The sequence below is a fragment of the Crocodylus siamensis genome, chromosome 3, assembly GCF_052110815.1.
Source record: "Crocodylus siamensis isolate JL-2025a chromosome 3, ASM5211081v1, whole genome shotgun sequence".
NCBI classification, from domain to species: domain Eukaryota; kingdom Metazoa; phylum Chordata; order Crocodylia; family Crocodylidae; genus Crocodylus; species Crocodylus siamensis.
This window is the reverse complement of record NC_143397.1, coordinates 119565969-119591419: the sequence shown is the minus strand read 5'-3', so window position 1 is coordinate 119591419 and position 25451 is coordinate 119565969. Positions and strand designations below refer to the sequence as shown.

General features: G+C 47.6%; 1 protein-coding gene across 7 annotated transcripts in view; it reads right to left on the bottom strand.

Moving 5' to 3' along the window:
* Positions 1–15668, bottom strand: part of ANKS6 (ankyrin repeat and sterile alpha motif domain containing 6) — a 93522-nt gene extending 77854 nt beyond the window's left edge. For 6 of the 7 annotated variants that reach the window (XR_016441308.1, XM_090039098.1, XM_090039100.1 and 3 more), the window contains exons 1-3: positions 15303–15668; positions 12917–13416; positions 3227–3271 (exon numbers count right to left, since the gene is read on the bottom strand). Coding sequence is in view for 6 of the 7 variants with exons in the window: in XM_090039098.1 (XP_089895224.1) it covers positions 3227–3271; positions 12917–13416; positions 15303–15628 (871 nt within the window). In the remaining variant the exon portion in view is untranslated. Of the gene's footprint in view, positions 1–3226; positions 3272–12916; positions 13417–15000; positions 15256–15302 lie in introns of those variants that run through there. The other variant, XM_090039103.1, reaches the window with a different exon arrangement.
* Between the last annotated feature and the right edge of the window lie 9783 nt (positions 15669–25451).

Sequence of the window (25451 nt, the reverse complement as noted above, 5' to 3'; positions counted from 1 at the left end):
TTGATAAGACATCTGCTCATCTTCCCAGCCACTAACAGATGCCTCCTCTATGCCTTACTTCCTGATATGAATTGTTTCCATGAATGGTACAAGTCGATCCTGAGGCTGACTGTCTGCACTGGGGAGTGATACACCACAGCCCTAGAGATCTATAGAAGTTATCAGCTGTCCAAGGGACAAAGTCAAGAGCCAATGGTGATACAGAGCAGAACTAATGGGGAGTATATGGAATTCTGTTGGGGACAAGACTTTATCTGTGCATTGGCTCCTCCAACCACAAGACAGGAGGACAAAAAGTCAGAGTGTTGGAGGATGGATAGAAGACACCACACTCAAGATTTTGTTGTGCTACTAGTACAACCCAACAGTTTTCTTAACACATGAGCAGAGTAAAAGCAGGAACCTTTAACTGCCTTTGCAGGCTCAGCAAGACCTCTGTTCACTGACAGGGTCTCAATCTTGGATCAAAAAGAACAGAATATGACGTAATACTTAAGTATTTTCCTATACTGATCAAGTTAAAAAATACGGAGTCTGAGCCGTCTTGATAACCAACCCTGTAACTGCTGGCATTTGATAGAGATACAGAAGATACACCAGTGTTGTCAGCTGATAATTCAATATTGTCAATATGAGTAAGGAGACCAGCATGCCTCTGCTACCCAATGATCTCTGGCAGCCCAGAGAAAATTATGTGAGGCTGTGAAGGAGGACATACTGCTTTTTCAATCTGAGAATGCTCTAAGAAAGAGGACAAAATAGGTGTGGCAAAATTTTCTGCTTTCAATGTATTGAGAACCATAATGGGGGAAACACTAAAGTAACATAAAGGATAATAGAGATGCTCTCACAGGGGACTCTGAAAAAACAGCTCCTGACATATTTACTGGGAGACAGGTGGATTAAAAAAAATTAAAAAAAAATAAATAAATCAGTGATTTAAAAAAAATAGGATTATTTAAAAAATAAACATATATAAAGATAGCTTTAATTTATGATGTGTTAAAGCTCTAAGCTATCACCATGGAATACGGATTATAACTTCTAATTATATACTATTTGAGACAATATATTCATGTAACCTTTTTAGAAAAGTTTTCTAAATAGGTCACAACAGGCCATGGACAATATTAGGGGCTCAATCTTATGGGATTCTCAGAAGATCCTCTATAGATTAGTAAAGACTAAAGAAAATCACTCTACCCAATGGGACTCATTGCTCAGTCTACAAGATCCCATTAAGCATCTCTATGACACTTAGTTTCAGTTCTTAAACTGCGGATTTGTGTATCCGGAAATAAGATCCTTTTTAACAGCAGTCTATTGAGATCAGAGATAAAAAACTGATTATCTACCCATCAGCTCTACTGTCTCTCTGCAAGTTTGTATACATATGGTCTTACCTTTTTCTAAAAGTGCTTTTTCAAGAAGTTAAATGATACAGGATATCAAAAAACCAAGAATTTTTCGTAGAAAACAATGATGAAAACCAAGGCTTCCTGACCAGGGAAATCAGTAGCAGCAAAGTAGAAGCCAAAGATATCTGCAGGCCCAGAACAGATAGAACTGGGACCACAGGACTTCCCAAAAGTAGCAGGATGAGCAAGACTGGTAAAACAGGTTTCAAGAGGGGACCTATGTCAGTGTGGCAGCAGAAGCTCAAGAATGAAGCTTGCCAGCCAGCCGGACAGCTACTTAAATGTTGATGCAACAAGATTTATTGGCAGCCTGCATAGATACTCAGTTAAAATAAGGATTGTTCATCAGAGCAGGGACAAGCAGATCTCTGACTGTAAAATTACTTAGAACACTGATTGCAATGCTCACCTGGACAGATAGCCACTGCATTTTTACACCAATTAGCATTTTTGCTTTGATGCTTAGTGCTTACTAAAAAGAAATATATAAAGGTAGTATGTATTTGAAATAACTGGCTTTTCTAAAAGTGGACACTTTGGAAGGAAGGCTTTAAAAAGGCTTATGGCACAAACATTCTCTCATACCAGAATGGGAAGAAAACTACATGAAAACTGTCTAAATACAAAAAAAGTTTCTATTTCCAAGCTAAAAACAGTACAAAAAGATCAAAGTAGCATATGAATGCAATATATATGGAGACGAATCTTATTCTACTTATTAGGCATTTAAGTGTGATCCTATTCCATGCTGCTCAAATCTCAGGAAAAACAAAACATTAACACACCTACTTTTGTACTATGCCATTTTAGCCTTCAGACTCACAAAATGCAGCAAGGAAAAAACTATGCACCTTCTGCATTTACTATTTTTCAGAAGGGCCACTTAAGGATTTTGTGCTGTTGTGGATGGGAGGGGGACAACAGATCTTATCTGGCCCTGGGCCCATCCACCCCACACCCACTGCTGGGGGTGCTGGACAGAGCGGGCAGGCACACAAGTGGGTCTCCACAGGAGACCTACCTGGGACCCCCACAGACAGGGCTCGCTCAACCATGTGGATGGGATGGGGCCGTGGGCAGGCAGGGAGGCAGTGTCTGAGAGTGGAATGGGCAGGTGGGGCCAGGATCATGGAGCAGTGGCAGCGCAGGACCACGGCCCAGGGCAGAACTGCAATCCACTCCCTGCACACTTCTGCCTATGGAACTGGCGCCCGCTCCAGAGACGTGGAGGAAGCAGATTGTAGCTCTCCCCCAGTCCTAGGCTGTCACCATGCTCTGATCCCAACCCCGGTCCTGCCCATCCATCCTGCTCCTGGACACCACTCCCCACCCTCTCACAGCCCCATCCCATCTGCCTGGCCAAGCACACCTTGCCCATGGGGGTCCTGGGCTGGTCTCCATGGAGGCCCTGCCTGCCCACTCTATCTGGTAATGGGTGCAGGGTGGATAGGCTGGGGTGCCTGGGCAGCAGAGCCAGGTCCAGCAGTGGAGACAGTGGCAGCAGCAGCCCAGCAGAGTGAGCCGGTGCTGTGGCGGCTGCCTGGAAGCCGAGTCCGGCCACCACACCACCATGCTGCCTGGGGGTGGGGGGGACTGGCCACACATGCCATGGCCCAGGCTACCCCCTGCACTTAAGGGACCTGCCACAGGCCGTATTTTGTCCACCCTGGAATAGGATCTCACTTAGAAACTAATGAATGGAATAGGAAGCAGACCACTCACTCAATATCCCAGGATAGCAAACAAGCATGCCCTACAGTTCCAAGAAACAGATGTGGTAGAAAATTGCTTTTTTTATTTAAACTTACCCATTTTCAAAGCATGAAAAACATCAGGTTGTTTCTTTTCTTTATCTGAGAAAATAGAAATATTTGCATTAAAATTTCAGTCATGAAAGTAAAAATGTGTAATGCAATTTCTGTAGCAAAAACTATAAAACATATTCTACAAAAATGATCTATTCTAAAATGAAAGTTTGGACTTCTAATTTATGGGTAATGGAGAAAGCACAGAAATCCTTATATACACCTTAGGGGAACCTAAATGGTTCTCAATACAGGGCTGGGGTCAAGTCATCATAAGATCATCAGTACAGTATACCCTGGACACATGGCAGGGTTTGGTTCCTTAACCCTACACCACCACCCCACCCACCCACTACTGAAAGATAAAGTTTGTGAACTAGCCAGGGTATATATAGCCACAGCAAGCCAGGACCTCTGAAGTACATGGGACCACAGAGATGCTCCAGTATCTGTTGTGGCTTGTATCTCAAAGGATGCCACTTTTATCAGCTGCACAGGACAGATGAGGAGCTCCAGCTAACATAAGAAGCATCATCCTTTGAAATAAAAGACACAGCAAGCAGCTGGTTGGCTTCTTTTTAATTCTCATGGATTTCCAAAGCACTTTGGTCAGTCCACATTAAAAAAAAGATTTTTTCTAATAATATAGTTGGCAATTTGATCATTACACTGGGTTTTTTTCAGCACTGAGATCCTCATTCTCATAAATAATAAAAGATTCTGCAACAGAAACTATTTCAATTTTTCTTTGAGGCAAAGAGCTCATTTATTATCTGTTTGTGAAATATATTGGTAATATATTGGCAACAATTCCTATACATAAACAAGGAAAAGATATAATGCTGTACTCTACATTGCACACCCAAGCCTGAAAATATAGATCTTGTTCCCTCTTCCAAAGTATTACTGATGCTACATAACCTATGAAAGGAAAAGGCAGCTGAAATGACATGTTTGAAATGAAAGCTACTGATGTCAGAAGCTGCCATGTTTATACAGATTTGTTTCTGTCCATAGTTAACCTCTATCCAAAATACAGCATAGCAACACATGCTGAGAAACCAAAGGAAAAAAAATAAGAAACCCTCGAAAACTGGGAGCTGCAATAGTAGGTTATGTTGGCTTCTAGCCATATGCCCTAAAGAAAATTGTAATTTCATAGATTTCATAGACATCAGGGCTGGAAGGGACCTCGGGAATTCATCCAGTCCAGCCCCCTGCCCAAAGGGCAGGAAGTCAGCTGGGGTCATAGGATCCCAGCAAGATAAGCATCCAATTTACTCTTGAAGGTGTTCAATGTAGGTGCTTGAACCACCTCCGCTGGCAGACTGTTCCAGACCTTGGGGGCTCAGACAGTAAAGAAATTCTTCCTTATGTCCAGCCTGAAACGGTCTTGCAGGAGTTTGTGACCGTTCGACCTCGTCATCCCTTGGGGCGCTCTGGTGAACAAACGTTCCCCCAGATCCTGGTGGTCACCCCGATAAACTTATAGGTGGCCATCAGATCACCCCTGAGCCTACGCTTTTCCAGGCTAAAGAGTCCCATGGCTCTCAGCCTATCATCGTAAGATCTGTTTTCCTCACCTCTGATCATGCGCGTGGCTCTTCTCTGGACTCTCTCAAGCTTCTCCACATCCTTTTTGAATTGTGGAGCCCAAAACTGGACGCAGCACTCCAGCTGCGGCCTCACCAAGGCCGAGTACAAGGGGAGAATGACGCCCCGGGATTTGCTCGAGAAGCATCTATGGATGCACGCCAGCATTTTGGTCGCTTTATTAGCTGCAGCATCGCATTGCAGGCTCATGTTCATCTTGTGGTCAATGATGACCCCCAAGTCTCTTTCTTCTGTAGTGCTATCCAACGTAGCACTGCCGAGCCTATAAGATGCTGCAGGTTTTTCCTCCCAAGGTGGAGAACCTTGCATTTTTCGGTGTTAAACACCATGAGGTTCTCGTCCGCCCATTTGCTGAGCATGTCCAGGTCACCCTGGATCACCCGCCTATCTTCTGGCGTGGATGCTTTGCCCCAAAGTTTGGTGTCATCGGCGAACTTGGCCAGTCCACTCCTGACTCCAATGTCCACATCATTAATGATGATGTTGAACAGTATGGGTCCCTGGACAGAGCCTTGAGGGACCCCACTGGTCACAGGGCACCACGATGAGTGACTGCCATCAATTACAACCCTCTGGGTCCGACCACGGAGCCAATTTCCCAGCCAGCGGATCGTGGTGGAGCCAAGGCTGCAACTGGCCAGTTTGGCCAAGAGGTGATCATGGGATACCAGATCAAAAGCTTTTTTGAAGTCAAGATATATGACATCTATCTCTTCTCCCTCGTCCAGGTGATAGGTCACCTGGTCATAGAAGGAAATGAGATTGGTCAAACAAGACCTATCCGCAACAAACCCGTGCTGGCTGTCCCTTAGAATGTTAGCCTGGGCCAGTCCATCAAGGATGGCCTCCTTAATAAACTTTTCTAAGATCTTCCCCAGGATAGAAGTCAGGCTAATGGGCCTGTAGTTAGCTGGATCCACTCTCCTCCCTTTCGTGAAGATCGGCGCCACATTGGCCTTCTTCCAGTCTTCGGGCACTACACCAGAGCGCCAGGAGTTTTCAAAGATCCATGCCAGGGGCTGGGCTATGACGCTCGCCAGCTCCTTGAGTACCCTGAATTAGGCTTCCTTTTGAGTGAAGGTCCAAATACAAGAGACTGAAGACCAGAAAAAGATTGGGAAGGGAAGTTACCTCTATCTTTCAAGTTGATGGCCTCATGGAGGGACAGGTACAAGAGCAGGAGCCAAATGGAAAGAATTGAAAGTTGAGCTGGAAAAATGGTTCTCAACCTGGTTCTATTCAAGGGACCCTTCACTAGACTGGAGGCACTCCTCAGAAAATGCCAGCTCTTAGTTTTCACTCATTTTTTGACTACAGAAAAATAATAGAACAACTTTTCTGTTGCAAAGAACTCAGAAAGACCACAACAGATCAAGATGCTCTTAACAGTATAGATTCCTATTTGAAATCTCTGGCCATGTCCAAACAAGCAGTAGCATGCCCCTGGCCATGTGCTTTGCAGTGGGACACATTGTACCTCTGATCCAGGTGCTGTGGGAGGTGGGAGGAGATGATGATGGGGTGCTGTCTGCTCCCCCATCTCTACATTTGTCCTGCACTCGCCACTTTGGCATGGGTTGAGCTATGCTTTTTGGGGGGATTTTTTTCTTGCTACTGGGAAATCCTGGTAGCAAATTTTGTCTCGGCACTGCAAATCAGAAGCACCACTCACTGATTAATGTGCAACTTGTGCCGTTGTTGGCTCTGCAAAGAGGTTTGCAGTGCCACAAACCACGTGTACCTGCATGTCTGGTTCCAGCCTCTAGGTTTATCTTGTGAAACATGTTTGACACCTAACAGCACTAATATTGTTTGGCACCTTGAAGCACCCCTGAGAGGAACTCAAGGCACTGCAGGGTACCACCATATCCTGATTGAGAATCGGCAGAATGGCAAGGGACTTGGAGACAAGAGCAGAGACAAGACGTGGAGGGGCAGGTTTACAAAGGTTTTGGGTGTTTTTGAATTAAATAGCCCAGGGAATAGTACTAGAACCACACCATCACCTGTGGTGTGATTTCTCCTATCTCCAACAACGCTTCAGCCAACTTAAATGTATTACCAGATCCACATCTTATGAGGCACAGAAATTATTTGACTCTTCCTCTCTGCCACTATGCAAGAAATACCCCTTTGTGTCAGAGCACATAGAACAAAGATTAAGTAAAAGCCTGCTCTCCAAAGCAGAGAATAATGTTAAATTTCTACCCTTATCACCTAGACTGCAAAGGAAGTTTGATAAATGGAATGGTACCAAATGCACCAAGTCCTAAATGAAAGATGATCTAACAATACAGGGCCTGTGGGCATGTCTAAAAACCAATATAACAGGGAATCCTAAATTAGCTTTAAGCGAACTAGCTCAGCAAGTAATTTAGCTACAGACGCACCAAACTCAGGGGGGCTAATTTATAGTGCCAAGAACAAAATTAGCTCAGATTGTGCTGTGCTCCAAGGACTATGCTGCTTGTGGTACCTGAGCTAGCTCAGGCATCTCTGTGCTGCACTGCAGACATAACATACAAAAGCACAGGACTACAACTTAACATTATTCTGAGTAATCACAATACAAGAGAAGAGATCCATGGCACTGCCCCAAATCACAGGTCTTATTTTTGGTAATCCGCAAGAGGCTGGCCGCATCTTTCCAGGAACCAGAACACTAACAATCAGTTACAGATCCTTAGGCAAACTAAAGACAAAATATTGGAGTAATGAATTTCTATTCATCCAGAGACAAATGTTTAAAGGAATTTAGGTGTCCAACGATGCAGGCAAGCCCCTTGTGGAGGTGGCTTGAGAAAAATCTCACTGGGCACCTCTCACAAGCTCTGCAGATAACAGTGCACCCCCTTTGGCAATGCTGTCTTCCAGCCCCAGAGTATATCCTCTTGGTCTTGCTAACCTATCACATACATAAGGGATTAGCCATGTAGCTAAGTCCTCTAGGCTAGGGACAGAAGTTACTCATAAACTGGCTTAAGTGATCAGAAACTGGTTTAAACCTAGAAGTTAAGTGCACATAAACCAGTTTCAACATGGCTGAAACTAGTTTAAGATAAGTCTGATATAACATTCAGCCAGGTTTAACTGATTTGGATCCAAACAATTTGTGAAACTTCTGTCCCAGACCCCTTCCTGGTTCAAGATAAATCAGAGTCCCCCAGCATCCCAGCATGCTTTGTAACCCTGGGCTGGAATGTGCTGTCTGCTTCAGCAGAGAAGAGGTGGTTGGTGGGAGGCAGGGACTGCCCCCACAGGCAAAGCTTGGCTGGGGTCTGGGGCCAGGGAGGAGGGTTAAACCCATCTTCTCCTGAGTACAGAGCTGTTCTACCCCCTAACCTTACTGAAAGTTACTGTTGCTGCAACTGTGGACTACAAATCCCAGAGGCACCTGGAAGCAGGAACAGAAAGTGATGAGCAACCCTGAAAGTAAATCAGAGATGGGATTATTATGTCCATCTGAAATCCTAGGCCTGCTTCTGTTCTTTTCAAGTCAGACACATCATCATTGCTGTGATTCTGGACTGCAAATGCCAGAGATCTCAGGGGCAGCAGGAAGAGGAAGAGGAAGTGAACACATAACCCATGCTGCCTATATGAGAGAAAGCCATGCACCAGGATTTCCTACCTTCTGGCCTGAGCCATGTGGCTGCAGGCATGTGGCTGCATTCCCTGAATCAAAAATAAATGTGCATTCAGTTGTTTCTCAATTTAATCTCTGCAGTTTAGACTAACCTGCAAAGACTGAATCGATTCAGCCTCAGGCTTTTTGGGTGTCTGTACTTAGCCCTGGAGTCCTACCTCTTCTGGGATTAATAGTGTCCTTAGAGACTAGAAAACAACATCAACAACTGGCAAACAACATCTGACAAGGAGGCTGATCCTTCTCTAGAGGTTTTCAGATGCCCTTGTCCCAACCTCCACAAAGCCATCTTTCGTCCCCAGGATTTCCTCACTGCCTGCTTTGTACGACCTGTTCCAAATTCCTCCCTATTTATCATGCCTTTTCCAAGTGTATGGGGGAGGAGAGAGGAAGAAGAGTTAATAGGACATCCCAGATGTTTATTAGTTCCACATAAAGCATCAGTTAACTGCTTCATGGTTGATGTGGGATTATACATCTCAGAAACAAAGAAATGTCCATATATGCTGGAGAGTAAAACATTTTAGAGAGTGCAAACCTTAAGTATCACAACAGACAAGGCAAAGTGTCACTTTACAGACTAACTATTGCACCATTAGAGGACTTCATAGTCTTTAGTTAGAGGATTTCTATTGTGATTAATTTAGGCTACGAAAATAATTGGAGAGTGTAACAGGAGTGCCGCTTTCTGAGCCCCGCTGGGCAAGAGGCTCTGGTCTCCTGTGGTGGGACGACTGCCCGCCCAATCTCGCCTGCCATGTCTTGATCTTGTTCATAATTGATGAATGATTCAAAGTAGCGGGAAGCTGCCCAATCTTGTGCACCCCGGTGACAGGGGGCACCATCTGCGGCTCCTTTCCTGCCCCTACACCGCAGCCCAAGCCTTGCAGATGGTGCTGGTATGCCCTCGCTAGGGCCATAGTATCAGGTCCCAGCCCTTTGCTCACCTTCAGGGCTCCTCAACGCCCCTTCTCACTCTCGGGGCCCCTCACTGCCCGCTCGCTCTGCTCCTCACTGCTCCTCACCACCAGGGCTCTTCGCCGCCTCCTAATTCAGGGGCTCCTCGCCCCCCCCCATCAGGGCTCTTCGCTGCCTCCTAACTCCGGGTTTCCTCGCACCCCCTAGTCCGGGCTCACCACCGCCCCCTAACTCAGGGGCTGGGCCAACATGCCCCCCACACAAAGCTGTGCCCTCTTTGGCACCATTCGCTGTGCCCTCTGGGCACCAGGAACCCCCAGATTACTGGGGAGCTCCTGTGAGGCCTGCTCGCACCCCTACAGCCTCACCCGGTCCTCTGGTATAACCATAAGCAAGCCAAGGAATCAGCCCGCCGGCTACAGCATAACCCAAAAAGCCTACCGGCTTATAACCCGAGCTCATAAATCCCGCTCCACTCCACGTGAGCTCTACCTGACCTCCGTCAGAGTTCCCTTGCCCCTGCATCATTGCAGCCCGTCTGGGTGGTCAGGCTCCGGCCATGGCCTCCGCTGCTCAGCTCGCCCACAGAGCTCCTGCTCCTGTGGCTGCCGGAGGGGAACTGAACTCCTGGCCTTCTGCCTGGGCTTAAGAAGGGCTAAGCTCCGCCCCTTCCTGGCTCCAGGCTTCCCCGGTCGCCTTAGCAACCCACACCTGCACAGTCTTAGAGACTGGCAGTTGTGCTTCCCCTTTTCCACCGCTAGGGGCCTCTCCTGAGCTTTTTCTCCTCTCAGTCGCAGGACACCTGAGAGCCCTGCGACAGAGAGTAATACAAGTATTAAATGAAAACTAAAAAAAATAAACCAGCCAACAAATTACTGTACATTCCGCAGCCAGCCTTCGAGTTGCACTGTGATATATTTCTAACCCTACTGTAAATAAAAAACATGCAGGCAACTGCATGCAAAAATTTTAAAACACAGTTTTAGCACACACAGTTTAGATTCCCGAGACTCAAAAGTCAGACAATATCAGGTTTATGTGCAAACTTAATTCTTCCCCCACTTCTGTAGTGAGTTATGACAGTCTTTTTTTCATCATTCCATACTATCTTTTACAGAAGACTCTTTCCTCTTTCAGAGCACAGGTTAAGTGCTCAAAGTATCTAACAAAAACTTATGATAACAATAAAACTGGTATTTCCTAAGTTTTATCTACCTGGGTTTGCAACATAATTCGTATTTTGTTCATTAAAGGTGTGCATAGGTGTACATGTGAGGGGCAGGGGTTTAGTTCATACATCAACTGATATGTAAACCCTGGAGTTATAAGGTTCTGAGGTTAGTCGCTGTACTCTCTCCTTTCTCCCAACATGGAATATTTAAGAAAAAGGAGAAAACTAGACATGTTGAGCTGTCCTGTTTGTCTCCCCCCATTCCCTACCTTCCCTCCTCATATTACCTCAGGGTTGTCCAAGTGCTAGTCCGCAGGCCAGACCTGGCTAGAAAGAGATAACATACATGCCCTCTGGGGTTCCCACTCAGCTGCTGCTGCCTCCATTGCTCCAGCTGCTGTGACAGTGGCAGCTGCAGTCTCTGAGGCAGAATAGCATAGTGGGAGACCCAGTGAGCTTGCTGCCCATATAACAGAGCCAGCAAGAGGTACACATGGCAGCGATGGCAAGGAGAAACTGCCCGTGCGGTGGTGGTAGTGGGGATAAAACGTTGCTCATGTGACAGGAGTCCTGGGAAGCCTCCGCAGCCCAATGGCATGGAGCCCCATGGCGAGACCTCCAAAGTATGCAGCCTGGTGACTCCAAAGCTGGACAGGCCTCATTACCTTGCAGAACTTTTAGTATAAGTATCCAATGCCAGTTACCTTTTAAGTCTTCACATACATGTAGATTTTAAGGCCAGGAGACTATTAGGACCATTGAGTATAATCTTCTGCATATCGCAGACCATGCAATTTTATTCAATTATAAGTCCATGAATTGAACAAACAACTCATTGATGAGCCAGAATATATTCTAGTTCATCTACATGTAAATGAACATACAGATATTCAGTACTGAATTCAAAATTTCTAGTGAAAAAATTCCTCTTTGGTAAGCTGGTCTAGTCGTTAAGTTATATTTATAGTTAAATAAAGAAAAAAAAACCATGCCTTGCGCTATTATAAATTTCCTGACTACAACTTTATATCATGCCTTTGTCTGTATCAGATCAGCATGAGGCCCCTTCTACACATTACAGTTATTGCACAATTAACCGAGACCAGCTACACATACAAAGTACTTACCAGGCCATAAAAAGCTCCAACCAGCTATAAAATTAGACCTCAAAAATGTGTACTAGCTTTATAGCTGGTTGCTATACAGCTTTAATTTTCCCCTGCAACTGGGAACTCCATCAGCTGATCAGGCTCTCAGCCCCAGGGGTACACCATGCACAGTCAAGACACCCCCATGCAGTCAAGGCTGGGAGTCCCACAGCAGAGGGGACTCAGCCCTGACAGTGCCCAGCAGCTGCAGGACTCTGGGGCCAGGCAGTGCCCCACAGTCGCTGGGACCCAGATTCCTCCAGGAATGGACGCTCCCAGTGGAGGACCTCCACAGCTGGGAGATGAGCAGCCCCAGAAATATGAGGTACCCCATGGTTGGGAGATTGCAGTAGCTACAGTCTTACAGCCCCAGCCCTGCGGGTACATGAGACACCCTGTCACTAGATCGCAACAGCTGCAGTCTCCCAACTGCAGGGGTGTATGGAGCACCCCTGCAGCTGGGAGCCCCCTCAACTAAGGGGGCCTCCCAGCCATGGCAGCTTGCTTCATGCCGGTGCAGGGGGACCCCATGCTTTCCCTGCACCAGCAATAAGACACGATGGCATCTAATGCACAATTCCACGATCATGCTTCTTGCCATGCATATATGGCATGACAGGAGACACAATTGTGGGAATTGTGCATTAGATCCCATCGCACCTTTACCTGCACATGTACAGGGGCTCTACGATTTCTTGTCCCTGTTTAAAAAACATGATCAAGTCACCTCTTACCCTTCTCTTTACTGAGTTATGTAGGCTGAACACCTTTAGTCTCACTCTGTAAGGCAGTTTCCCAGCTTCAAATTACTTTTAGCTCTTTTTTGAAACCACTCCAAATTTTTAACATCCTTATCTTGGTGCCTGTTTGAGTATGTTATTTTATTTTCCTCCTGAGAGAATACACCAAAGACCGTACTTTGGGCACTTTAATTTTTTAAGTCATTTTAACACTCTTATTGCCACAAATCAATGAGAAAGTCACATACATCTGTGTTTTCTGTGGGAAAAGCAACGAGGGCAGAGGACACATTTGTTAAGTAAATCTGCTCCAAGAAAACCTAGATTGGAGGGAATCTAGTTCTATGCCCCAACTTGATTATTGCACATCCAAAGCCACCTTTTTTGGTTCTTATATTTCCAAAATGTATAATCCAAATATTTTAGAAAGTAAAGCAAAAGTATGGTAGTCCATACCTGTCTGGGGTCTAACTGTTGTTAGCGATTCCAGATAATCTTTCATTTCTTTATGCTTGAAGTCAACAGAGATTTCAAAAGGTGTTTTATGCAATACATTTAGATGGTCAGGATTGGCTCCTTTTTCCATGAGCTGTTGTGCTAAGCTCACCTTTCCACTCATGGCTGCCAGCATTAGAGGACTCCAACCCATGGTTTTCACAGTGTAATTACAATCAGCTCCCCAGTCTAACAGAAGATGCACCACTGCCTCATGTCCATGTTGGGCAGCTGCCATTAGCGGTGTTATATCCGGTAGCTCCTCTTTGTTGGTGTTAACCAAGCTGGTATTAAAATGGTCATAATTATCAACCAAAGCTCCAGATTCCAGTAACAATTTCACCATGCTGACATGACCACCTCTAGAAGCCATTGTAAGAATGCTGGCTCCCAGCTTATTCTGTGCGTTGAGATCAGCACCATTCTCCAACAAAATGTGAGCCACAGTTAGATGTCCAAACCTTGAAAAGAAGAGGGATATTTAGCTCTATTCTAACAAACGCTTTCTATAAATAGCAGCAGTCTTCCTCTTATGCCACAATTTCATACCATAGCCATACCCACAGAAAGCATACCATTAAGACCCAAGACTATCACTTCCTGTCCTCACCCCAATTTTTTGACAACAGGAAAGACCCTACAAAGGTATAAATATGTATGCAAATTCAAGAGGGTATTTAACTATTAAAAAAATCAAGCAGGCAAATCATTCCTCCTCAATCAAGTGCTCAGTTCTGCATGGAAACCCTTCAGCTCCAGTCTCACAAACACACAGACACTTAATTTAAGACCTCCAAGGAAATTACATGCAGGAAGACAAGCATACATCTATTTGTAAGAGAGACGATCAGTGCTATATAAAAACCCTATAAAATGTGATAAATTAAATCCAAATGTGGTTTTTGAATCATGTAAACTACATGTGTAAACCAATACTAATAATATAAACAATTTTTTAAATCCATTTTGTTCAGTAAGTCTTTTAGAAAAATTAGGCAATGTGCACAGAAATCAGGAAGGATATTTCCACTGACTCTGTGCACTGCACGGTACAGATTTCTTAACTAAAGCAAATCAAAATAGACTTTCAGGCGTATTTTATAATCACAGGGAGGGAGGCCTGCAGAAGAACTGGTTTTCACTTAAAAACTCAAAAAGCAGTGATTCACCAGTTCTGCTTGGGATTAGGAAGAATGCCTGTGATCCTGAGCATATGTTATTGACAGTATGTTATACAAGCAGGACATTGGTTGCCGTGGATCCCCATTTTACCTGTGGCAGGTTAGTGTTAGGTCTGTGTCGTGTCAGGGTTGATGGCAGTGTCATTGTTGACAAGAATGCTAACAACATACTGGGCTGCATTAGTAGGAGCACTGCCAGCAGATTGAGGGAAGCAATTATTCCCTTCTCTTCTGCACTGGTAAGGCCACATCTGGAGTACTATGTCCAGTTTTGGGGCCCCCCTCTACAAAAAGGATGTGGACAAGTTAGAGAGAGTCCAGCAGAGGGCAACAAAAATGGTCAGGGGCCTGGGGCACACGACTTATGAGGAGAGGCTGAGGGACCTGGTCTTATTTAGTCTGGACAAGAGAAGACTGAGAGGGGGATTTAACAGCAGCCTTCAGCTACCTGAAGGGGGGGTTAAAAAGAGGATGGAGCTAAACAGTTCTCAGCAGTGGCAGATGACAGAACAAGGAACAACGGTGTGAAGTTGCAACAAGGAAGTTTAGGTTGGATATTAGGAAGAACTTCCCCACTAGGAGGGTGGTGAAGCATTGGACCAGGTTGCCCAGAGCAGTGGTGGAAGCTCCATCCTTGGCTGCAAGCTGCAGATGGTCCTGCTTTGGACTACCTGGCCTCACAAGGTCCCTCCCAACCCCAACCCTCTATGACAGTGGTTCCCTATTTGCAGTACAGGTACCACCAGTGGTAGGCAAACGACCTGTAAGTGGTGTGTGTCAAGAGATTTATTATAATGACTTTGGGTGACAAAAACGTGCTGGTGGTACCTAAGGTTCCATCGTTTCAAATTGGTGATGCCCCACCTGTCAGAGTTTGGGAAGTATTGCTGTAGGAGGCTATGGATTTGCCTAGGCTGTTTCGGCTAGAGCAGCCGGCCGGGCAGGGGAAGCAGCAGAGATCTGAAAACCCAGCTGCCAGGGGAGGAGCCGAAGACAACGTGGCACCTCGGGGACCCGCCCGGGGCAGGAGCGGAGCAGCCGGGCCGGGCCGGTGAAGGGAGGCCGCCCAGCGCGGGCTGCGAGGGGCGGGAAGTACGGCCTGGAAAGGCGGCCCCTGGCCATGGCGGGAGGCGGCGGGGCCCGGCTGCCCTGGGACGGGGCCGTACCTGGCCGCCTGCATGAGCGGGCTCCAGCCGTAGTGGTTGCGGCTCTGCACCGAGGCGCCCTTGCGCAGCAGGACCCGCACCAGCTGCTCGTGGCCGCCGCCCGCTGCCAACTGCAGCCCCGTGTTGCCCGCCTCGTCCGTGCTGTCCACGGGCACCGGGGGCCCGGTCGCCTCGCCGCCGCCTCCCGCCGCCGCCTCCTCCTCGGCGCCCGCCGCCTCCGGCCCGGCCGCCGCTAGCCCCAGCAGGCGCCGGGCGGTGTCGCAGTCGCCCTGCTCGCAGGCGCGGAGGAAGAGCTGCACCTGGCTCGGCACCCCGCGCTCCCCCATCGGCGGCCCGGCCCGGCCCGGCTCGGCTCGGCTCGGCTGGGCCCCGGCCCCGCCCCGTGGTCCTCCCACCCGCGTCAGGACCGCCACCGCCCCCCTCCCCCTCAGCCCCGGACTCGGCGCTGCTCCGTCTGCCCGAGCGGCCCTGCTGGGGGCGGCTCTGCGCGCCTGGCTGCGTGCGGGATCGCCCCCAGCACACGCGCGCCCGCCTTCCCTGCCTCGCGCGGGCGCGCGCACCCCTCCACCCGCACCCTCCTTCCCTGCCTGTTTACAGCCCCTCTTGCAGGATAGGCCTTTCAGCCCACCCAGGGTAGCTGTGGTGGTCTTACAGCCCCTTTTCCAAATCCTGTGTTGCCCCCCACATGGTTGCCCCCACCTCAGCTGTTACCCCAGTGCACCTCAGCCCCTTCCTCCCCACGCCCAGCCATACCCAGTCTCCACTCCCACCCCAGTGGCTCATCAGGGCTGTCCTTGGGCAGCATGAGTGTTAGGAGGCCCATGCTGTAGCCCCTTGTCCCGGCTCAGTCTCACTGCCACATGAGAGGTCCCGACTCAGCCATCAGGCAGTGAAACATCTTGACTCCCACCCACCCAACCATAGACAACTGGTAGGCGGGGCACAGGGAAGCACCTTCTGCGGGTGCTTGGCAGCCCTGTCTTCGCCACCAACGCTGGCTTCTGAGGGTGTCCCCGCCAGACTCAGGAGGCACCAGTCGCCCAAGCACCCAGGTGACCCATTAGCACAGTCCTTGCAAAAAAGCAGCTACAACTCTTTCCATGCTTTATACCATTTCCATAACTCCCTGGCTCCCCTTCAATAGTCTTGTCTCCTACCCAGATACAGTAATCCCATGATCAAGCATCGTCCCCTGACCTCAGTATATATCCTCCACATAGCCGCTTCTTCCTCCACCCAAGTTCAGATCTCCACAAAAACTACCACTCATCCTGCCACCTCTCTGCTATTCACCTCTGTTCTTATTTCTCCTGGCATAGTTACCTTCAGTCAGGACTTTTTCCTCCATTGCCCAAAAGTTTGCTAAAAAGAATTTTTCCAACTATTTCAGTTGGTCTAATAAAAGATACTGCAAGAACCTTGTCCTCCACTGTAAAGCCTTTTCTGTATTTGGGATCTCTTCAACACTTCACTTGCAATCTCACCTTATAGCAAGAAACCAATTTCATCCCAGCCCAAGGCCCCTAAAAGCCTAGTAGTTCTTTCTGTCCAAAACACAGTCGCTCCAAGTTCAGCCATCTGTAGCTGAACACGATCACTCACCACAAAACAGCACAGCCATGTATCCATTTATGCTGACACGAATTAATACAGGCTGTATCCAGACAAATTAAGCCTGGGTCTTCTGAGACAGACCAGCTATAGTAGCAGCCACAGGATTGATTATCCCAAGCCTCCTACAGCCAGGCATTCTTTGGATATAGTTTCTGGTTTGGGTTTGGAAGTGAGAAAGATGTAAATTAAGCTTTTGTTATGGCATGAGCATTGTTCCCTTTGACTTAAGGTTGATTCTGCTGTGGAATTTTTTAAAGTTTCAGCCCCACAGGTCACCTTGGATTACATATTAACTGGAACTGAAAGGACAGGCAAGGCAGCTGGAGTACCAATGTCAGCGGTCTTGGACTAGAGTTGACCAATCTTACTAGGATTTTGTGCCCCGTCTACATATCCCTACTGTGTCCCAGGATGGATGCTCCAAACTACACCTCATCCTGCCACATCAATCTGCTCCTGTTTACGTGTGCCAAACCTGGATAATAGTGGAGCCATTTAGAGAATGAAGGGGGAGGCAGCGGCCACTGACAAAACCTAGATTTTCCCTGGAGATGCTCCCAGAATGGCTTTATGCTGTATTTCTGAGCTTGGCACATATGAGCATGTATATAAGAAATGCTAAGGGACATCTATTCTGGGAGATGCTGGGAACATATAGGTGTAGATGTACCTAGGTCAGATCAGGCCGCCTTAAAACTTCTGAGTCTAACGCAGTGATTCTCAAGCAGAGTGTGACAGCAGCTTCGGGTACCCTGAGATCCTTTTAAGGGTGCCACAGGGTGTCACACAATATTACCACTATTAGTTGTGCAAACAATTCACAAGATAAAACCAGGGATCTCAAATAGGAATCCATAGCATTAAAAAATATTTTGATCTCTTGGGGTCTTTCTAAGTTCTTTGCAACAGAAAAATCACTGTATTTTTTTCCATAGTCAAAAAAGCCAGTGAGTGAAAGCTAAAAGCTGGCATTTTCTACGGGATGCCTCAAATCCAACAAGGCATGAGTGGGCAAAACGCAGGCCGGATGCAGCCTGCCAGGCCATTCTATCCCGCCCACAGGGCCCCTAAAAAATTTAGAAAATGAATATTTGTCTGCCCCTGTCTGCCTGTCATGTGGCCCTCAATGGCTTGCCAAAACTCAGTGAGCGGCCTTCAACCCAAAATAATTGCCAACCCCTGCAACAAGGGGTACCTCAAATCTGAAAAGTTTGAGAACTATTGCTCTAATGGTAGTAGATGTACTTTCTGCAGCTAGTCAAGGTTGTGGACTAATTGGCACTTGCAAGTTTGTTAGAAATGGAATATTGTTAGAAATGGAATATTGTTAGAAATGCACAGCTTGCATCTTGCACCCGATAAGAAAGAAACACTGACTCTGCCCTGAGTTTTTGACCCTATTTGCAAATACACCTTTTGTGCCATCTAATGAGTGTGTGTCTGTGATTTTGGTGGCCTCCAGAGAAACGAACCGCTTTATGCATCAAGTTGGTGAAAACTTTCCCACTGGCCAATCAGAGAGGGCCTAAGGCAGAGGTGGGTAAAATGGTGGATCTACCAGGTGGCTGGACTTCATTTCCCAGCAGCCCCCGCCCAAGGCATGCAGGCAGTGGATCACAGCTCTGCCCCAGTTCTGGACTATGCTGTCACCACTGAAAGATCCCAGCCACTGAGCAACTCCCTGCCGAGCTGTATGCCATGTCAGTGCTGCTAGAGCTGGTCTTCATGGAAACCTTGCCCCATGCTGCCATCACCCCCCAACTTTGTGGAAACCAGCCACAGTGATGTTAGAAATGGAGTATTGTTAGAAATGCACAGCTTGCATCTTGCACCTGATAAGAAAGAAACACTGCCAAGGACTTTTTTCCTTGGCCAGCCTTGCCACAGCTCTTCTTATACTAAATCGCAGACTCTCCCCCAGCTTCTCCCTAGCCTTTCTCATGCAGATTACAGAAGCTGGAATTCAACTGACTGTGTCCTTGAAAGGGGGGGGTTTAAACTCTTGGTGACCTATAGTACTTTCTGAGCATGCTCAATTAGCTGATGCATATTTACCTCTCCGCCCTGCATACTTAAGTAGTTAATTATAATATACATGCGATGGATGTAGTGATGTAACCACATGTATGTTTGTATGAAATGGAAATGAGCTGTAAGAGTTCCTGTTTCTGCACACGTGCCCAGGAGGAAAAAGATAAATACAGCCTGCAAAAATTCCTTAGTGGGTTCAGAGTAATCTGAGTTTTTGACTCTGCTCTGACCCTATTTGCAAATACACCTTTTGTGCTGCTAAATGACTGTGTGTCTGAGATTCTTTGCGAGCCTCCAAGAAACAAACCGCAATCTTTTGCAACAAATTTGGCGAGCCACCCAGGAGTTTTCTTGGACTACCCAGGAATTCAGTGACAAGACCGTCTCTGCCACCACGGGGAGTGTGCACCGAGCCGCCTTTTTGGGCTCTCCCAGGGGGCTTAAGACGTGAGTCGGGATATCCGGGGAGTTAAAGGCTCCTGTGCAAAATTCTTGGTTTCTGAGGACGCCAGACACACATACCGGCATTCTGATCGAGATCTTTGGGGTATCTGAGTGAGTATATGAATTCCCTTGCCCAATTTGGTCTGGATCCGGGAACAAAGACGCGTTCGATTTTGGTTTAATACTGGGAAATTTTCGGCCTGGTATATGAGAACCTTCTGTAACTAGGATCTTTTGGTATTTGGTGTGCGTTGGACGCACTTTTGTGGGCATATGGGTGCGGGTCGCTCCCATGTAGAAAACTCGGATGTGCCTTTAGGTTATATATTACAAAACTTCAGTAAATTTGGAAAGCAGGCAGATTATGGAGTGAAGATGAAAAAGGGTGATTTAATTAAGTTTTGTCAACTCGAGTGGCCAACATTTGGGGTCCACTGGACCCCGAAAGGATCCTTTGTAGTAAAAGAAGTGATAGTGATCCATGAAATAGTTATGCAGAATGGATATTGGAATCAATTTCCTTATATCGATTGTTGGTTGTGGGTGGTTCAAAATCAGCCACCTTGGATTAAGAAATGCTTAGTAAAGTCTCATGTGATGGTTGTTAAAGGAAAGACTCGAGGAGGACCGCCTGTACTCCCTGAGTCTAATGAGGGGGGGAATTCTGAATTGGCTGAGTATCGGACCCGCTCTCCGGTCACCCTGTCAGGTAGCGAGGATGAATCAGACACCTCCTCGGGATCCAGTCCCTCTGCAGCACCGCTCCCTCCCTCAGGAAAACCACCACCGGCGTATCAAAACATACCTAATGACTCAGAGCGTGAGCCTCAGCCAAGTGCCCCATCTGAATCAGGGAATAAGGGCTATTATTTGTGCAAGACTGTAGAATCACAGCCGGGGCTGAACTGCCCGATGCGAGAGGTTATCAGAGAGGGGGGCAATGCAACTTTTGTCTACACCCCATTTACTACTTCAGATTTATTTAACTGGAAGAATCAGAGCCCCTGTTTTCGTGAAGACCCTGAAAAGATGAGGGACCTGTTTCGATCTGTTGGGCAAACCCATCGACCCACTTGGGCTGATGTCCAGATGATGCTTCAAACCCTCCTGACCCCAGAGGAGAGGAGATTAGTGTTGGGGACGGCAGAGCGCATTGCAGCAGCCAGGGTAGAAGCGGAGGGAGCTGCTGGTCGTACCTTGCGTGATACCTGCCCTGTTCAGGAACCGAGATGGGATAATCATACTGCAGAAGGAAGAGAGCTGAGTGCACGGTATCTGGGGATTATAGTGGAAGCAATGGGGAAGGCAGTGCCTTGGGTTACTAATCTGTCTAAATTGTATGAAGTGAGACAGGGAAGAGAAAAGGATCCCTCAGCTTTCCTCGGGAGGCTGTATGAGGTGTTCCGCAGGTTTTCAGACCTAGATCCAGAAGCCCCAGATAATCAACGCATGGTAAATCTTATGTTTATTGGTCAATCCGCTGCTGATATTCGTAAGAAGTTACAGAAAACTGAGGGAGGTGCTGGGAAACCGATTTCAGAACTGGTGGAAATTGCATATAAGGTATATGGGAATCGTGAGCATATGCAAGAGCGCAAGGAGGATAAAAAGGCTCAGCGACAGATGGCAGCGCTGGCAGCTGCTATAACTGGAGGTAACCCTGGAAAACTGGGATACAGAAAGGGAAAGGAGAAAGAGTGGGGGCGGACGTTTGTGCTTACTGCAGGGAGAAAGGACACTGGAAGAGGGAATGCCCAAAGTTAAAGGAGAAGAGAGAGGGTGAACCAAGAGGTCACCTCATGCGGGCAGAGGAAAAGGGTGAGGACACAGAATGAAGGGGACAGGGATCTAAGACCACTACTCTTTGGGTTGGAGCCCGAGAAGATCCCATGGTAACCATTAGGGTTGGTGGCAAAAACTTTGAAGCCTTGGTGGATACTGGGGCTACATTTTCAATGATTCCAGAAAACCCCCCCTGTGCGGGAACTAGTGAACAGCATGTACTTGTGGAAGGGATTGAGGGAACGCAATCCCGACTCCCTGTTTGTAAGCCACTCCTCACCAAAGTGGGGGACCATTTGCTTGAGCACTCCTTTGTATATTCTCCAAGTTGCCCGGATGCCCTACTTGGGCGGGACCTACTCACAAAATTGCAAGCTGAGATCTTTTTCAGAGACGACCAGATGGTGGTCCAGCTACCTGTCAAGCAGAGCTCGAACTATCAGATGGCTCTCCTGGAGGACCGACGCCCTGTAGTAAGTTCTGAAGATCACATGACTGGAGTAGACCCTTTGGTATGGGCTGATGGAACCCTTGCATGAGCTAAGTCGGTCTCCCCAGTAAGGATCAAACTCAAGGATGGGGAGGGGCCTGTTCAGGTAAAGCAGTATCCGCTTAGCCGAGCAGCCAAAGCTGGACTCACGCCGTTAATAGAGAAATACAAGAGGTGCGGATGGCTAGTGGAAGGGTCCTCACCATATAATACCCCCATTCTTGGAGTGCCGAAGGCAGATGGGGTCTCATACAGACTGGTCCAAGACCTGCGAGCAGTAAATAAGAAGGTCCTTTCAGATCATCCTGTAGTCCCGAACCCACACACGATTTTGACACAAGTACCGGGGGAAGCTGAAATATTTTCAGTGCTAGATTTGAAAGATGCTTTCTTCTCCATTCCCCTTCACTGAGAAAGTCAAAAATTGTTTGCTTTTGAATGGGAGGATCCAGATACTTTCCACAAAGCCCAACTCATGTGGACAGTTCTTCCACAAGGATTCATAGCAGCCCCCCATATTTTCAGACTTGCCCTTCAGAAGGACTTGGAGGAGTGGAAGGGATCACACCCTGCAGTGACTCTCCTCCAGTTGCAAGCCCAAACTTGCAACTCTGCGAGGAAGCCACCAGGTCACTGTTAAACACTCTAGGGGAAAAAGGATATAAAGTCTCTAGAGAGAAAGCCCAAATATGTCAGCCTCAAGTTACATTTTTGGGATATAAGCTCTCAAAAGGAGTCAGAGCCCTGAGTGCAGATCGCATACAGGCAATCCAAGGTCTAACCTCACCTAAGTCACCTAAGGAGCTGCGGGCATTCCTAGGGCTAACTGGGTTCTGTCGACTATGGATACCAGATTATGGTGGGAAGGCTAGACCACTGTATGACTCACTGACTGAGAGTCTCACTAAATGGAAATGGAATAAAGAAATGCAGCATGCCTTTGATCTGCTTAAGGCAGCATTAACCCAGCCCCCTGCCCTGGCCATCCCAAATAGTAAAAAGCCATATCGACTGTATGTTCATGAGAATTGAGGGGTTGCATCAGGGGTGCTGACACAGCCATCAGGCCCAACCTGGAGACCCGTGGGATATTACTCAAAGGTTCTAGATCCAGTTGCACTCGGGTGGCCAGCCTGTCTTTGGGCTGTGGCAGCCACAGCAGTGGTTGTTGAAGAAGCCCAGAAGATAGTCATGGGTGCGGATATGGAAATACACACCCCACATGGAGTTCCCCAGATTCTAGGGACTGAGGGAGGAAAGTTTCTCAACCCCTACAGACAATCATGGTATGAGATATTTTTGCTCTCTAATCCAGGACTTACTTTCAAACATACTACAGCCTTAAACCCTGCAACCTTGCTGCCGGAGCCAGGGAAACCGACGCATGACTGCCTTGAGGTCCTGAATCAAACCACACAGGTGCGGCCTGATTTTGCTGAGGACCCAATTGAAGACCCAGATGCTGAATACTTCGTAGACGGCTCCAGCTCTGTCATCGATGGAAAAAGACGAATAGGATGTGCAGTGGTAACCTTGGATAAGGTAGTATGGAGGGAGTCATTGCCGAGCTCATGGTCGGCACAGGCCGCGGAACTCACTGCGCTCACCCAAGCATTACAGCTGGGGACAGGCCAGCGGGTTAATGTATACACTGATTCTCGCTATGCTTTTTCTACGGTCCATGCGCCCGGACTACTGTGGAAAGAAAGAGGTTTCATTACGGCTTCTGGGAATAAAATTGCTAATGGCCCCCAGATTATCAAGCTACTAGAGGCACTCCACCAGCCTAAAGAGGTAGCAGGCATTCATGTGCGGGCCCTTGGGAACACTGCTGAGGAAAAGCATAAGCTTGGAAATGCAAAGGCTGATGCGGCAGCAAAGGAAGCCTCATTTATTGGTGGAGAAGCGGAGGAAGTATCCAGGCAGGCCTTGTCCCATGCCATATGGCCATACGTCCGGGATTTAGTCCTGCAGTATTCCCCTGAAGAAGATAAATTTGCACAGAAAGCTTGTGCAAAAAAGAACTCCCAGGGGTGGTGGATAGTACCGGGAGGAAAGGTCATGATACCCAGGCCATTGCTTCGGGAGGTGCTGCAACAGCTCCATGCAAAAACCCATATGGGAGGCTTGGCTATGGGTGATCTAGTGCTCCGCCAAGCAGTAGCCCCAGGACTATATGTTGAAGCTCAGCGTATTGCTACCAGGTGCATCACATGCCAGAAAGTAAACCCTCGAAGGAAACCCCCTGTGCCAATGGGAGGTAGACCCTGGGCAGCATACCCTGGACAAGCATGGCAGATTGATTTTGCCGAGCTCCCATGGTCCGGACATCAGGGGTTTTTACTTGTCATGGTAGACCAGCTCTCTGGTTGGGTCGAGGCATGGCCCACCAGGACTGCCACTGCGGCTACAGTAGTGAAGTATTTGTTGCAGGAGATCATTCCCCGGTATTCTCCGCCTGAATCCATCGAGTCGGATCAAGGACAACACTTTGTGGGAAAGGTAGTTCAAGAAGTCGCACAAGCTCTCAAGATCACTTGGAAACTACACACACCATGGAGACCACAGAGTTCAGGACAAGTGGAACGCATGAATAGGACCTTAAAGACTCTACTCACCAAAATCTGTATTGAAGCATGCCTTAAGTGGCCTCAAGCATTGCCGCTAGCTCTTACTTGCATTCGAAACACTCCCCAACGGGGCATTAAATTAACCCCATATGAAATTATATTTGGCAAACCCCCTCGAGTCTTACCCCCTGGGATGCGAGAAAATGTAACTTTTGAATTAGGTAATAGCGAGCTTCATATGTACGTTATTGCTTTGCAGTCTGTCTTGTCTTCTCTTCACAGGTATGCAGCCTCCTTTCAGTGTCTGCCTTTAGACGTACCGGTACATGACTTCTGCCCGGGAGACTGGGTCTTGGTGCAGCGGTGGAAAAAGGAACCTTTGACTGAGAGGTGGAGTAGCCCTTTCCAGGTACTTCTAACAACCCACACCACTGTAAAGATTGCTGGCCATGACTGTTGGATACACCATACCCATGTGAAATGACATCCACGAGTGTCAGAGGACACCAACTCCCAGGATGAACTCACTCCAGAAGCTGAGTCGTCCTCGGAACAAGAAGCCAGCAAGTGGAGCTGTGAACCTACTGGTGATCTCCAAGTGCGCCTGAGACGGCTTAATCAAAGTTCAGAAAATTAGACAAGAAAGTAAAAAGAAAAAGTTTAGGCTGTATTTGATCTCAAGAAAGGGAGAATATGGTGGGAATCTTAATATGCTTTGTTGTTATCTATGTAGTAAGAGAAGCAAGATTGAGCAGCCCTAGCCGCCAGCCTATATCCCCGCTTCCCCCAATTGCTCCCCCAGGGACAAATTTGTATGTTGACATGATGGAAAGAATTGCAGGTACCTTCAGTCTTACCAACTGCTGGGCCTGTGGGGGACTCCGAGAGGCCGGAGAACAGTGGCCTTGGAAGGCTTTTCCTTTGGCCCCAAAATGGTTGGTAAGTGATAAGGCGGATGTTAAGAGTACAGGTCAAGAATGGGATGGAACTGCAGCTGGGATCTTTCCCAAGTGGCATTAGGAGAGTACTGTATTAGCAATAATGGTACAGGGAGGAGTTTGGGACATAGCCAGTGTACATGGACATTGAAATGGGTCCGAACATGCACTACCTGTTATGCCCTTAATTGCAGCAAGTATGCAGGTCAATGGAACTCTACTGCTGTTCAGCTCCCAAACTCCATGTGGATGAAATGTAACCCATCCACTCCACAATCAT